We start from the raw sequence: 15,900 nt of genomic DNA on the forward strand, positions 1-15,900 counted from the left end.
AAACGTGTAGGATTTTTTTATGGATGCTGTATGTAACACCGTAATAAAACTAAAATCAAAAGCACAAAGGATTACATGTAGCACATTATATTTTCTGAACATCCTTAAATCCCGAAATAGAAATATTTGCTTACTTCCTAAATTATTTTTTGATGTCTCATGTGTTCAGCTGGAGTGGAAGTCACATCAGATGGGGACAGCCTTTCCGTCTTCGACATATTACAACAGGAAAGTACTTGGCTCTGAATGAAGATGAAGGACTTGCAATGTTGGAAAGAGAAAAGTCGGACACAACATCTACTGCTTTTTGTTTTAGAGCATCAAAGGTAAATAACATCAGTACAAATTTGTCTTAAATGTGAAGCACTCAAATACCAGATCTGAGTTGGTTCAATGACTTCATAAGCTATTTGTGATTTCTAAACTGAAGCAATTGATAGGGATTATGCTTTTAAATACAAAGGTAAATAACCTGTGTCAAGAGTAACAAAGGTTTCTTTGAGGAAAAATACAGATTTTATGAACAAATTTTAGAGTAGACTAAACTGTTAACAGGTTAAAAAAACAAGATTGAAAACTAATACTATGTGGGATACACTGGTTTACCATGAATGCTTTAATCATTATAGAAACATTTTAGTTGGACAGAATCTCATTAGGATTTTATTTGTTCCAGCTCTGTTTGTTACAATTGAATTCAATTGAGTTCAGTTCAGTTGAGCAAAATTTTGCCCTTCCTATTCTTTGTGCAGTGTGTTCATAGGTGAACTGCAAGGAAACTGTAGTCAGCAATTTCTAAACCATAAGTTTTCAAGCTGTGCTCTTTAGTGAGATGCTAATGGCATGTTAGTAGCCTTTTCATAATTTCCAGCTGAGAAAAAAAGTACCAGTGACAGAGAATGAGGAAAGATTATGGAGACAGGCAAAATCAACGATTTTTTCTGGAAAAGTGAAAGGTTTTCACACCAAAGATGATGAAAAGTTTTTATGTGCTTTCATGATATTACTTTAGATAGTTGCCATAGCTGGTAAAATACAGTTTTTTAAGTATGAGAAGTTACATGTACCATGTAATTCTGAACTCTGTATGGTCCCTGAAGGGCAGTGAAAATGAATCTTTAAAACTAGATATAGGGTGTTGCCAGATGCCAGACTTCTGTTAGTATAATAAAGCAAATTTCAGCATGTTTAAAGTAACAATGTTTATTTTATTAGTGTGACTGCATACAGTATGCTGAGAATTTTTATTTTAACCAACCAAAATAATTAAAAAAACTATAAGGAAATATTCTTAGATTGCTAGATGCTCACCAAATAGTTTCTGGTTCTTTCTTCAGTGTAAAGGCTATGCAGTGTAGATCATATGTATGATGTTGTGCAGGGGCATTTATTACAGCTGTAATTTTTTTCCTGGTTTTGGTAAACCATGGCACACTGGTAAGGATGGTAAGTATGCCAGGAATGCCGCAGTTACTGGTTTAAAATTGTGATCCAGTTCCTATAATGTACTCACTGCCTAATTGGACATCAACTGTCCTGTAATTTCTTGATATTTTAATCTATGAATAGAAATGTATAAATTTTAATATATAAATTTTATGCTTATGTTTGCATACTCATAAATATTTTGTTACATTGAATAAACGTACCCTATTGTCTTACTCTTTTTGTTGAGGTGTGCCTCAATGGCACATTACTGAAATTTGTTACAATCCCCCTAATGATTAAGGTGAAGTACAGTAGTAAATAATTATGCAAAAGTCAATAATGGCTGTGTAATGCATTTATCCCTTCTTTTGCGTTTGTACATACTGTGGTTGTTAATGTATATTTTTATATGACATACAAGTTCAGTGTCTCATCATCCTAGGATTTGTACTGTCCTATATAGAAAAGAATATTTTTATCTCACAATAGGTTATAAATTTGCTTTTGCCTGTGCCAAGATTAAGAATAGTTGTTTATTGTCTGGGCAGGTGAGAGCTGCACTGGCCCATGGGTAGAGACATTAGTGTTTCCAAAGGTGAGGGGAACAAGCAGTGATAACTCTTCATGAAGAAAGAAAGGTGAGGTTTTTGGAAGTGAATAAACCCCAGAGATTGATCTGGACTGTAATAAGGAAAGGACTCAAAGCCAAGTGCTGATCGCGTACAGATTGAGGGGAAAAAGAACTGTAGAACTAATAGACATATTAGATATATGCAAGTGTGATTATCTTAATTTCTGCACATATATGTATTTGTAAACCTTTTTTTTTCCTCTTGTTCATTTTCTCAATGAAGAAATATTTTCATTTGCCTGGACATTATTGTGGCATGAATTAAGGAAATTTCAAGGAAACAGTCTGATACCTTCCTATCCAGATGTGTACAGATCCTTAAAAATAGGGTGCCGGAATACCTGGCTGTTTATGGCCTCCATTCCTTTAGAATCATAGAATAATTCTGATTGGAAAGGACCTTGGGAAGTCCAGTCCAGCCTTTACATTGCTGTGGAGTATCCAAAAGGAAATAAAACATTTCTCCATTGAGGTATTCTTTCCAGTTTGAAGCCAGCAAAAGGGATTTTGTGGAAACAAGAGTTTATCTTTGCCAGTAAGCAGAGCTATGTGGAGTATACCAAATCCCCGAGGCTTCCCAGAAGCCTGTAACACATGACTTCAAGTCTTATTTTTCCAATAGTTGTTACAGAGACCCTCTTGTTGGAAAAGCACACCTTCATCCTCAGTATTGTTACATACCACCTCAGCAGTCTTGTGTGTTCCTTCCTTTCCAGAACCTGTGATTGCATTCATAATGTATTTACTTTCACTGTTCTGGTGCCTTTTCCTAGGTGACACTGGAAATCAAAACATTTATTTAAAAATATAAAATTCAAATTAGAGTTTTCATTAATATGTCCTTACACAAATAAGAATAGAAGGGAGCTTTTGAAAAAGTGAACAAAAATGCTAAAGAACATTATGGTACTGATATCAATGAAAACAGCATAAGCAATATATGTATTTACTGCAAAATACTGCAAACTAAGCTTATAAGCATCAGAAATAGGTGGAAAACCCCCAAAGTTGTGCCTTTTGTTGAGTTTAATATGAGGCTTACTTTTAAGAAAGCTTTAAAATGTCATCCTTTATATTTTAAGGCAACAGTTCTGTAATGCCTTGTGACCACAGAGACCGCAGTTTCCCTACAGCAGATGGAATCCTGTTTTGAAATGGGATGTTCTCATTCCAGCACAGTACTTGGCTCAGTATACTCTGCTGAGCAGAACCTTGAATCTGCTTATGAATTTCTTGGAGAATAAACAAAGTGAAGAGCAAGAGCATATTTAAAAATATTTGTTTATTTAAAAACTGTTGTAGCCCAGAATTAGTATATGAGATTTTATTTTCATAATGGTATATACAATTGACAATGAAGAAGTTATTGGTGTAGTCTGAATAGGTAACATTCTGACACATTCAAAAGTCACAGATGACTCATGCAGAGGGATTTGATATAGTTTTAATACTACTGCCAGCATGTAGCTATCTTAGGGGCTCAACGTGGCATTAGGATGTCGTAATAGTTTAGTAGTAATCATACAGTTTAATTCTTTTTTGAAATAAGATGATAGGTATTACAAAGTCCTTTACCTACAATTATCTCTAAAAGTTCAAGTATTTATTTGTAAGTTCATATTTTACAATTATTGTTTCCCAGTAGGCACTGCATTTCAAATACAGTATTAAGCAATATTTTCTACTTATTTTACATGGCAGGAGAAAGTAGAAGGTAGAATTAAAATAACTCCTTTTTTTTTTTCTTGCCTGCTGGGGTGCAGAAATGTATACAGCAAAGTGTACAGAGTACAGTAAGCCCACTAGCAAGATAGATAAGCTCAATGTATCAGTCCTCTGGTCTTATATTTGTAGACCTTTTATCTTTTTCTTTTGTTAAATTAGGGTAGCTACGGCAGTACTTTTAATGCATTAATAGTGTGCAACACCGAAAGATACAATTTTAATTACCTCACATAGGTTAGATTTAATAAGAGTACAGCAATTAAGTTGTCTTACCATTCTTAGACATCTTAAGAGCTTTACATACCCCTAAGAGGTTTTTTCTCTACTATGCTTTTTCAAGATGACTTGTCAAGATGAAAAATCATTGTAAAGACAGTTGGGTTTATTTGTCCCGTTCACATTGCCATTCCTTACCTTCCCTCTATCACGTAGGAATCTATGACTCTGAATTCTCTCATTTTCTAAATCTTGCCCTTCTATTATATTAAATATCTTGTGAAAATTGTTTTTTTTGACAGATTTGCCCCAAGTTCCTTTGTTCATTCCTTTTTTTTTTAATTATTTTTTTGTTACTGTTATTTTTTTTTTCTTTGCCATCTTCCAGACTCATGATGTGATTTGTTTTCTTTGACTTGATTCATTCATGACCTGAGGGTGTTAAACTAAGAATAGGTTGTGAACAGAGGATTTTGAAGGAGAAAGTGTTTGGATATTTTGCTGCTAACATATGTACGAATATCTAGATAAGAGATTTCCGCCCCTCCCTTGCCCTGATAATCTTCATCTGACTATACTTTTCAGCTGTTAGAAAATACACCCTCTCTTTGCACACTGCTATCAAATGACTTGGCTGAAATCCTAGAGAAACTGGACAGAGCACAAAGTGCAAAACATCACGAAGAGGAATTTATGCTGTATTGCTTAAAGTGAGAACAGCCTTTAGTCCCCCAAAATCATTCTAAGGCTTTATTTCTGCAACTTGAAAATTCTTGGTTTTTCTTTACACTTAGTGTTGTTAAAAAGGATGTTTCACACTTTTTTTTTTTTCTCAAAAATAGTAACCTAATTTGTATAACTTGTTACCACATTATGATTTCTTTCATTGAAATATTCATTGATGCTTGATTCTTGATGCAGACATAATAACTGAGAAAAATTTTTTATTCTTCAGGTTCCTCTGTAAAACAAAATAATTGCTGATGGTTAATGCAATGGTGCTGTTTTACTGTATTTTTCATTTAATAGCCTCACTGTAAATGTGTATTGAAAGAGTTCATCTTTATCTGTACAGGATAGTGCAGTCCACATCAATATGATGTGACATGATTTCCCTAGTCTTGATATTGTAATGTTATCCCCAAGGAATGCCTTGTAATTTCATTCTGCTTCATCTTGACATTATAATGCTATCTGTTTCAACTAAAATTATTGTTGAAATGTGACAGCTAAATTCCATATAAATGAAAATAGATTAGCATAGTTAAAACAGAACTCCTCTTTACTCCACAGATGTTGAACATTCAGTAAACTGAAATGAAATAAGAAAACCTGATATGCATATAATAATTTAAACCGCGTATCAATGTTTAATGTATTTTTTTTACTTAGCAACAAATGAACAAATATCTACGCTTAAGTCCATCAACACTTGAAATCATACAAAAATGATATAATTGAATTAGTGTAATCACACAATGCACATGCATCCATAATTTGCTATTACAGAATTCATTGCATAATTCTGTTCTTATTCCTGAATTCAATTTTGAAAGGGAAACTATTTTATTTTAAAGAAAAAAATACTGGCTTTTGTGCTGGAGACTTAAAATCCTCTGCTTATGAATGAAGGCTAAAGGAGAAAAAGGTTGGGCTTAAAAATTGTACTGGGTGTTCAAGCCAAGCATCGAGCAATGCCTTTAAAATAAATTTGAAAGGATCCAATTCCTCTTACAAAGACGATAAATAGAAAATTAAAATTAATGTAAAAAAAACCCTTAGAAATGTAAAAGTAAAATAAATGTAAACCCCAAATTGTACTTGTTTTAAAAATTAGTATTTTCTTCTTTGCTGGTTGTTGCAATACAGAAGCAGTATTCCAAGTAAAGTTTTTAACTGTATATACTATTTATAAGCAAAAAATTCTCTAGCATGAAAGTATTTTAAGTAAACTTCAAAACTTCTGTTTTCTTTTTTGTACTTAAGATAAAATTTGAAAATTTTAGTAATTTTGAGTTCTCCATACTTTAATAAACTGAACCTTCAATTACATCAGTGACTCAACTACTGATTAGGTTAGGTTGAATATTTAAGACTTTTTTTGTTATATATCTTTACATGGTAATGCATTTTGCTTGTTTTTTCTGAAATCATGCTTCAGATTTAAAATTATTTTTAATCGGAATCTGACTAATTAATTGGATAGAACAGAAATTACGTGAAATGAAATTTAGCTGCATCTTAACAACATAAGTAGCATAAACATTGTTCAGTGTTAGAATGTGTTTCAATACAGAATGCAATGGTTTATCCTGATCTAGTACAGAGGTTAAATGACAGCTTTTATTTTATCTTCTTAGGAGCTAAAAGAAAAGCAGGATTCCAGTCTTAAACGTGACATTGATGGAATGGGAGTCCCAGAAATAAAGTATGGTGATTCAATCTGTTTTGTCCAACATGTGGCCAGTGCCTTATGGCTGACTTACAAGGCACAAGATGCTAAATCAGCACGTTTAGGTCCCTTGAAAAGAAAGGTAATGTTTGAGGGTTTTTTTGAATACTTGTAAAATGAATGTTAGTTGCATAACAGTTTTTGTCTGTCCTGTTTTTTACCATTCTACCAATGTGGCAATTGTGAGTTCAATTGGTTTGTGCTGTTTCATTGAAAATTGTATGAATGATTCATTCTAAAAATGGTAACAACTGTGGATATTAACATAACTATTTAACTGAAGAAAAATTTTGCCACTATAAAATGTATTTAGCTGTTTTTCTTGCCTGAAGAAAATAATAATTTGGGCTCAGTTTTTATTTTTGGCACTCCAGTAAAATATGGAAATACCTGATCTGAATGGTCAAATCACTTTTTTAAAAATCTAAATTTAAATGTTTAAGGGTATAAACTTGTAAGTTATCTTACATCACTGGTGTTTTAGGTTTTTGTAATTGAGTGTATTGTATGAAATAGCAATTAAATTTGTTACTTAAGAAGGCCCTAAGAACTTCTCAAGTTTCATAAGGGATATTAACAAAAAATTTCCGGTCAAAATGTTAGATGTAATTGTGGTGCGGCATGAAGATCTTTCAGCCTTTTGATTATAGGGTACGAGTATATTCTTCATTAGGGGCATATGACCTGTTATCTCTTCAAATTATGTTTATATTTCATTCAGAATTAAGGGGTTTAGCACTAGATTCGCATAACTGCATCATTACCAAATAATTCTTTGATTTTGTATTTATAGATTTTTTTACAACTTGAATCTATCATTAGAACAAAAAAAAAGGAAAAAAATGTGTACTCAACCCCTTCACTTCTCAGCAACCTGGCTGGTCAGAGAAATTCTTCTTTGTATGCTAGTCATTCAGTATTTTCTTGATAAGGGTTTTAATCACACAATGATGGCCTCTTCCTTTCCCATGCCAGCATTGGCTATGGGACTCTGTTTACTCAGAGGGTCCAGTTTTACTTCTTGAAGAGTCAATATGCAGATTCTTCCTCTGTATTCAATAAAGAATTTTGCAATAGCTTCCTGTGAAAAGTAGGTTGGTTTTTTTCCGAGTCTTTTGCTCAGCTGCAAGGGACTAAAGGAACTTCCATGACTGCCTGTCAGATTTATTCTCCTTTCAAACTGTATCATTCACATTCAGAGAGTCCAGATCTGTTGTTGTCCCCTTAACCTGGGGAATTCTCTCCTGTTAAGTGCCTTCAAACAAACCCAAACATTCTCACTTCCTGTAATTGATATTCCTCTGGAGGCAAGAAACACATCCTCTGCAAAATGCAGTATTAGACTATAGTTTTGTAAGCAAGTTTAGATATATACATCGCTTTAAATTTCATATCAAATTTATTTTGTAAAGTGAAAGTGAATTTATAGCTTTATATGCATCCTCCACCATCATTTTCTCAGGAGACTTTTCCCTTTTAGTCACTGTAATCCTTCTTGAGCACTTTTTGTAACATGCTTCAGTAGCTTTAGGAGGCTTGAGAAATAGCTTATGTTTGCAAGAGGCAAAGGGTGGTTTTTTCACATCACCTAGCTTTTATCACTGATAGTTGCTGCAAACCTGTAGAAAGGAGAAGACAACTATGGAATTAGTTCTGTTAAAAAATTCTAAATGCCAAGTAAAAATTTCCATTGTTTGGCTTTGGTGTAGTTTCTAGTATCTAGTTATCATGCTGTCTTTGCAAGAGACAAAACACAAAAAGGCATAATTTATGAGGCTTCTGTTGCATGATTTCTGCCAGAATTTTTATCTGTTGTATCTCTCTCTGATATCTTGGTAAGCAAGAGTTCAAGACTTTGCCAGGTAGTGATGGTGTTTACATCAAAATTCTATTCAGCATCCCTGCACCATCCCACATGAATGATGGATGCCTGTCTTTTCAGTTTGAGAGCTTGCTTCTTTGCCATCTATGCCAGCTATGAACTGCAGAGTTCCAGAATGCTAGAGCTCAGTGAAACGTATACTACATGTGGATTCACGTTCTGGGAACCATTGCTCAGGGTGTTCATCAAAACCAACGCTCTGTTGTACCTCAACATGCAAGGCAGTGCCAAATTCCCCTTTATACACAGGGAAGTGGTTTATCTGAGGAGCTGGAGTAGGCAGTGCTGGATGCTTCTGGCCATGATCTGCTTAGTGGAGTTCTAAATAGCACTTTCCTGTTGTTGAGTGTTTTTGGATGATTTTAGTTGAGGTTTTGAGGTGAGGTTTTTTTGGTCAGAGAAAACAGGGAAGATTAGATCCTTCTAAAAGACTTCTCTCTTCCCTCATCTTTTCCATACTTAGGGAGAAGAGTGCATATCTACCTCACAGAGGTGAAGGTGCAATTACGTTGCAAGGAATGGCAGCATTAATATCCTATTTATCAATTTTTTTTATTTCCTGTAGCATTCCTGTAGCTCCAAAATCTGGAGCTACATGCAGTGACCTGAGGAAATATTATCTGATCGTCAAATGTTTTCTTACTAGTTTTGTGATGGGAAGAACAGTTCTTTAGTTATTGTTTGGTTAAGAGACCCCAGGACTCTTCTTTATGGAAGCAGTGATATTTAAGCTAACAGTCACCCACAGTGTGACTCTACATAAAGAAGTACTTGAACAAAGAGGAATGACCAATATCTAAACTAGTCTGCTTTAAGATAATATTATCAATATTCTCATTCAAAAATATCTTTCTAGTTTTCTTCAACACCTTTCCATGGATTCTGGGGTCTAGATAAACTCATAAGGTGATGTTTGACTTTTCTAAAAACACTTCCTCAGCACTCTGGAACAGAGTGCATGTGTACTTTGGAGCCTGCCAAATATAAAAACCCATCACTTTCCGGTGTAACTATATACCAGTTATGTACAAAAAGGTGTTAGTAAATAACCTTCCCATTTGTGGCAGTAACCCCTTGTATAACATTATTAGTTTCTTTGTTAATTCTGAAGGCACTGAATAGTTACCCAGCTAACTGGAAAGTTAGGGAGCAAATTTTTACTATCTCAGAGCTAAAAAATTACATTTTTCAGTGGAGCATTTGGTAAGTTACTCGTGAGCAAAGAAGCAGGATAACTAGCATTTAATTCTTACACAAGTGCTGGAGGATTTTACTATCTCAAACTGATCAAGACTTGTTTTTGTTGTACCCAAAAATTATGCTTGCTTTTTGAGAAATTGGGTACTTATTTAAAGGGGAAAATTAAAAATCTACCAAGGGATCTCTGTTATTGCTTGAAGTTCATATGATGTTCACATCTGTTTCTGTTAATAATCCAACATAATGTGTAAAAAATAGTTAAATGAGTCAGAATTTACTCACAAATGTTGTTACCCCTTTAGCTGCATTGTCATTTTTTTTGTTTTGTAACTCATCCTGATACTTGTCAGTAGTCTTTTCATGTGTGAGTGCGTAGTAAATGATACTTAAGAAAGTGAATATCCTCCTTCCCTGACAGCCAGAATACAGAAAGAATGACATTTTTTGTTTCAGTTGGAAAATATTTGATAAGTGTATATGTTTCATGAACTGCAGGAGAATAAAGGTACATTAAAATGTCTTCTTTAAATAACTTTTGTGTGAGACTGAAAAATTTGTAATTAATTAGTAAACAGGTGTTCAGATAAAGTGATTAACAAATAGTAGCTCAGTATATGCAATTACTGTTTTCAATGCAATAATGAAACAAGTTACAAAATATTGAAAAGCACAAAGGCTTTTAAAGTAATCATTGTGATATTTACATTACTGACTTTCAATAGGTTATATTACACCAAGAAGGCCATATGGATGATGGTCTGACCATACAAAGATGTCAGCATGAGGAATCCCAGGCTGCTCGGATCATTCGCAATACTACAAGCTTATTCAGCCAGTTTATAAGGTAGTTGTTACCACCTTACATACAATCATTTTTTGTTTGCTTGATTTTTGAACTGTTCTGAAATGAGAAGAATTTCTCTAACAGAATCCTTATTCCCTGCTTTCTAGTATTTGTATTTAGAAGCTATTAGCAATATATTTTTACTGACTTCATTTTGTAATTTTGGTAAGTAATGCTATTAAAAGATGAAGTAATGCTATAAATAGATGAAATAAAAAGATTATTTATGTGAAATCTAGTACCTTGAAGCCAGAAGCAAATAGGATTATAATTCAGGTTGAAGAAAATATGCTAAATGATCTTAGTGTAACTCCATTAGTAACTATTCTACAGTAGCTAGAACTTCATTATATTCATAAAAGGATTCTTATTTTTCTATTTTTCTTGGTAGACCAAATATTATCCCTAACTCTATTCAAGTTTCAGACTGACTGAAAGGAATATTGATGCCTAAGACTGTTCAGATCAAAGCTATGATGGGAAACCATAGTAGCCCCGTCCATGCAAATAAACAGTAGAAGGAAGTAAAAAGATGTCTGGGAGGAGAATGGAAATTTATTGCCTTCAAAATCTGGGCTGAAACATTTTGCCTGTACCTTTTAATCACCCATCCTGTTGATCCTCCTGCTTCTGTCTTACCCCTCTGATCATATCTGGAAGATTTAAAGATCAGAGGAGAGGCAGATTTTTCTGGTGAACTGTGTGCTGTGTAACAGATTATATGCAGTCATGATTATTGTAGAAGGCTAACTGTCAGCTGAGAAGGCAAAAGGAATAACTTCTTAACCTCTCTCTCTTGGTTAAATTTTATGTGAGATTCCTAAATCTCCTCTTTAAACCAACATGTTTATTTGCAGTGGAATGGGTTTATGGGTATTCAGTAACATCATATCAGCAGAGACACAGTGACTATGTCTGATTTTAAGTAATAATTCAAGTTGTGATTCTAAGATTTTAGACTAGAATCAATAGAATTACCTTCTGAGTAGTATTTATCTTCCGAATCTTTGTTGTACTAGAGGGCAACACAGTTAGCAATTATATCTCAGTAAGAATTATCCACTAACTGTATAATAGAACTCAAAAACTGATGTGGAAACAGTGATGGCTATATCCGCAGATCCAGACACCAAAGCCCTTGGACACCTGGGCATTGTGAAGCATCCAATATATGAGTACCCTTAGCATGGAGTCAGTACTACAAAAGCTAGTAGAAAAACTCAGGGAATTTAAACAATTTAATATGACACCAGATTTGCTCTGTCATAATCTTGATTTATGGAGACAGTTATCTAGAGAGCTGTACTTATTAAGTACTTGCCTAATATCCTTGCTACACGTGTCAACACAATACCTTTCTTTTAATGGAAAAATAGTCTAGGGCAATAGCAGAACAAATGTGTTGGACATGAATATAATTTAAAGCGGTTTATCTAAATTTGTGTGTTGATGACTGAAGAGCCTTTGCATCCTCAGGACATGTTGAATCTTAATGAACCATTGACAAAACGAGCATGAAAAGATACCATAGTTATCACATTTCATCCCTAGTTTTCTTTTGTGGAATCATGCCTGTATGTAAACAATGTTTTATGGAATAGATTTTCTGAATTAAAAATTGGCTTGCTTTCATCATATTAGTGCACTCACTCCAGCTTAAATTTTTACTGTCATCTTGAAGTATATGTTGTGCTTAAAAAGGCTTAATTTACTGCATTATCATCTGGCTTGTCAATTTGTACAAAACTGTTCAGAATGTTTTCTGTCACTTACTGGTGTAGCTTAATTTTGACAGACCTTAGTTACCAATAAGTTTGAGACTACACAGAAATAGTTGGAAACGGATTGTTCTGATGAGGGCTTTAGTATTCGGATAGTGAAGAAAAGTATGAAAACTGTCTTACATATGTGGTTGTACTTGACTTTTTGGATAATACCTTAACTAAAATATTTTAAAGTATAATTTTATTATACTATTTCTTTTGTTACTTTTGTTCCCCTTCCCTCATTCTTTAGAGTAAATTGTTCATGACATTTATCTTGCATTACTAAACTTACATGTTAATAGCTCTTTAACAAGCAGCAAGACAAAGATCTTCAGTTCAGTGAAAGTTCCATGTTTCCTTCAGTATAGCTCTTCCATACAATATGTTTTTGTCTGAAGGTTTTTAGGGTAAAATATAATCCTGGGTCAATGCATATTCATTTATAATTGCTGAGATCAATGTGTAAGTACACAATTAGATTGGTAAGAATGAATGTAGTACTGAAGAAACTATTTTTCATAGTGCTTGGCAGAAGTTTTAATTATGATGATAAAGTGCTCATCCTCATATTAATGCCTAATAGATGAAAAAATGAAGAAAAATGAGTTTAGAATTAAGTTTATTTCCACAGAAACCACCATATGAGACTGTATTTAAAACATTACTTCTTCAATATCACAAGGGAATCATAGAATGGTTTGGATTGGAAGGGGCCTTAAAGATCATCCAGTTCCAAGGTTGCTCAAAGCTCCATCCAGCCTGGCTTTGAACACTTCAGGGATGGGACATCTACAGCTTCTCTGGGCAACCTGTGCCAGTGCCTCACCACCCTCACAGTGAAGAATTTCTTTCTTACATCTAATGTAAAGCTACCCGCAGTTTAAAGCCATTCCCCCTTGTCCCATCGCTACATGCCCTTTTAAAACGTCCCTCTCCAGCTTTCTTGTAGGCCTTTTTAGGTACTGGAAGGCTGCTCTAAGGTCTCACCAGAGCCTTCTCTTCTCCAGGCTGAACAACCCCTTGTATTTCTTGTGCTGAGGATAGAAAAAACAGAGCCACCTCTGCTAGCAGTCGGCTACTCATAGATTATACTATGTTTATAAAAGTGAGTCAGACCTGGAAAAATTAGGTTGTCACCCAAGATTGAGCAAATGCTGGAACAGGAAAGAGACACTATTATACTGACAACTGAGATTCCTTGTTTGTATTTTTAAATCCCACCCTTCTTTATTTCCTATATAAAGTTGATACAGAAGACCTAATTAATGGTTAGGATTCCTGATATTTTTGTGGCCTTTACCTTGAAGACTGAGGGTGTACAACCTCAATAATTACTACTGTTTTAGTCCATCTGCACATTATGGCTGTATCATTAACAGGATTTAAAGTATCTGAACAAAATCATTTACTGTAAGAAAGGACTTCAGTACATCTTTCATCTCAGTTTCAACTTTTTGCTGACTTATACTGTTTCTTCTGATCATTTTTTAAGTGTTTTTAATCACTCTCCCTCTTTACATCAGCACAGAAAGGGGAACATGATTCCGCTTCAGGAAGCCCTGACATCTGGACTTCCAAACAATATGTTTGAATGATTTATAATTCACATTAGCTGTTGCTCATATACATATACCATATGTATAGCACAACTTGATTTAGATACCAACAGAAAATAGGCTGCTACGTAATACTGTAAATTTCAGCGGAGAAAATGAATAATGCTGCCAGACTTTCTTGTTGTTTTCTGTAGTGGAAACAACAGAACACTGTCACCCACTGCCCTGCCTATTGAGGAGATGGCTCAGACTCTGCAAGACCTTATTATTTACTTCCAGCTTCCTGAAGAAGACTTGGAACATGAAGATAAGCAAAGCAAGCTTCGGTCACTCAAAAACAGACAAAATCTATTCAAAGAAGAGGTACAGAGAGAGGAATTGTTGCACTACTTAAATTTTAGGTGTATTGTGTCACAAACATTGAGAACATAAATATTGGCATATAGATGCATGCATATGATTTATAATGTAAAGTTCTGTACCTGATATATATGGATATAGATATAGGCTGTAATGCCACATGATAAATTGCTCTTAGGTATTTTTCACTTCCACACTTAATCACAGGCCACAAGCTCTTTCTTATAAAATTCAGTCCTAATACTTCTCAGCATCTTTAAACAGACGTCATTTTTTAAAAGAAATTATTCTTTTTTTAAAGAAACAAATCTGTTTTCTCTCTATGAAGTTATACATTCTGGATACCCCAAATGAATAACAAAACTTGGATCAATGTTAATGTTATTTCTGATATCTTTCCTGTCACCAGGGTGTGAAACAGGACCTTTTTATCTCTAGAAACTGGAAGAATGCTAGTTTTAGAGAAGGATATGTATTACATGACTGTAGAATTGTTCTTTTCTGAAAATGGAATTAATACACTTCTGTATAAATAGGAAATATATTTCACTATGTTTTTAGACAAGTTTGGACTGCTTACAGGTTTTCAATACAATTTTAGTCTCCAATCAAACTGAAGATAAGCATCTATTCCGGTATTTGAACTTGTTTGTTTTACAGATATTACTGGATAGTAAAATTTCCACCTTTTTCTATTCAACAGAAGTTCATTTGTATATAAATTTGAAGTGTGGGGCTTTTTTCTATGCAAGGAAGATTTTATGTAAAAAAAGAGTATTAACAAAAATTATAAATGCCTTTATTGTCAGCTTTGTTTATTCCTTATGTTTTATATACTTAATGAGTAAGAAACAGTGGAGAATCATTCTCTTAAATGGATGCTTCTGATACAGAAAAATACATATTCAGATCTAGTAAGCATAATAGTTTGGGTTTTTTTTTATTCAAAGATGTTGCAACTTTTGAATGTGTACAAGAAATAATCTTTTAAAAGGAAAACAACAAATGCTTTTTCATGTACAGTTTGCTTTCCTCTCTGTCTTATGCATTTAGGGAATGCTGGCACTGGTTTTGAATTGCATTGATCGCTTGAATGACTACAACAGCGCAGCTCATTTTGCAGGAATTGCAAGAGAAGAACTTGGCTCAGCATGGAAAGAAATTTTGAATCTCCTTTATAAATTATTAGGTAAGTTCTTCAATGATCTACTTATGTAAAAATACAGGATGTGTATTCTTTATATTCTGCTTGCTGCTTCACCACCAAAGAATACTTTGTGTGTTATTCATTCTATCATGTAAATTACATGATTTCTTCAATATACTTACTGATATTTATTATAGAGGACAGTGTACGGAGCAACGAAGCAGCAGAAAAAGAAATCTCAGCTAGGAAAAAGACTGGTGCAGCATGCCAAATGCATTTTTTATTATTATTTAAATGTACCTGTGGTATGCAAATAGGTGTGAATTATTATTTTAAAAATTAAAAAACTAGAAAACAGTCTTTATATATGAAGTTGAAGAGAAGCCCAAAAGCAATAGTCAGAACTTGTAGGTCTACTGAGTCCATGTTTGTAATTTGAGACTTAGAGTTAAATGTTAATTAAAATAATATATAAAACAGAAATTAATTTTTTTTTTTTCAATTTCAGTGCAATGCTTTGCTTCTGCATTGTAAGGCCAAAATATATATATGTGTATTTCTTTAAGTCACTAATATGTTGCCTGAGTTCTGTAATTCCTTTTATAGGAGAACTTTGTCTTCTGGTGGAGTTAAAATACATTCTACTTCCATAACAAAGAAAGTTAGTCCCAAACCATAGTAAAATACGCAAGT

General features: G+C 33.8%; 1 protein-coding gene across 9 annotated transcripts in view; it reads left to right on the forward strand.

The window, feature by feature from the left end:
- RYR3 (ryanodine receptor 3) overlaps positions 1 to 15,900 on the forward strand; it is a 248,358-nt gene that overhangs the window by 80,616 nt on the left and 151,842 nt on the right. For all 9 annotated transcript variants that reach the window (XM_080395875.1, XM_080395881.1, XM_080395877.1 and 6 more), the window contains 5 exons: positions 170 to 326; positions 6,361 to 6,534; positions 10,257 to 10,378; positions 13,895 to 14,063; positions 15,114 to 15,249. In XM_080395875.1, the coding sequence (XP_080252001.1) occupies positions 170 to 326; positions 6,361 to 6,534; positions 10,257 to 10,378; positions 13,895 to 14,063; positions 15,114 to 15,249 (758 nt within the window). The remainder of the gene's footprint in view (positions 1 to 169; positions 327 to 6,360; positions 6,535 to 10,256; positions 10,379 to 13,894; positions 14,064 to 15,113; positions 15,250 to 15,900) is intronic.

The sequence above is a fragment of the Falco punctatus genome (assembly GCF_963210335.1).
Source record: "Falco punctatus genome assembly, chromosome: 7".
Lineage (NCBI taxonomy): Eukaryota > Metazoa > Chordata > Aves > Falconiformes > Falconidae > Falco > Falco punctatus.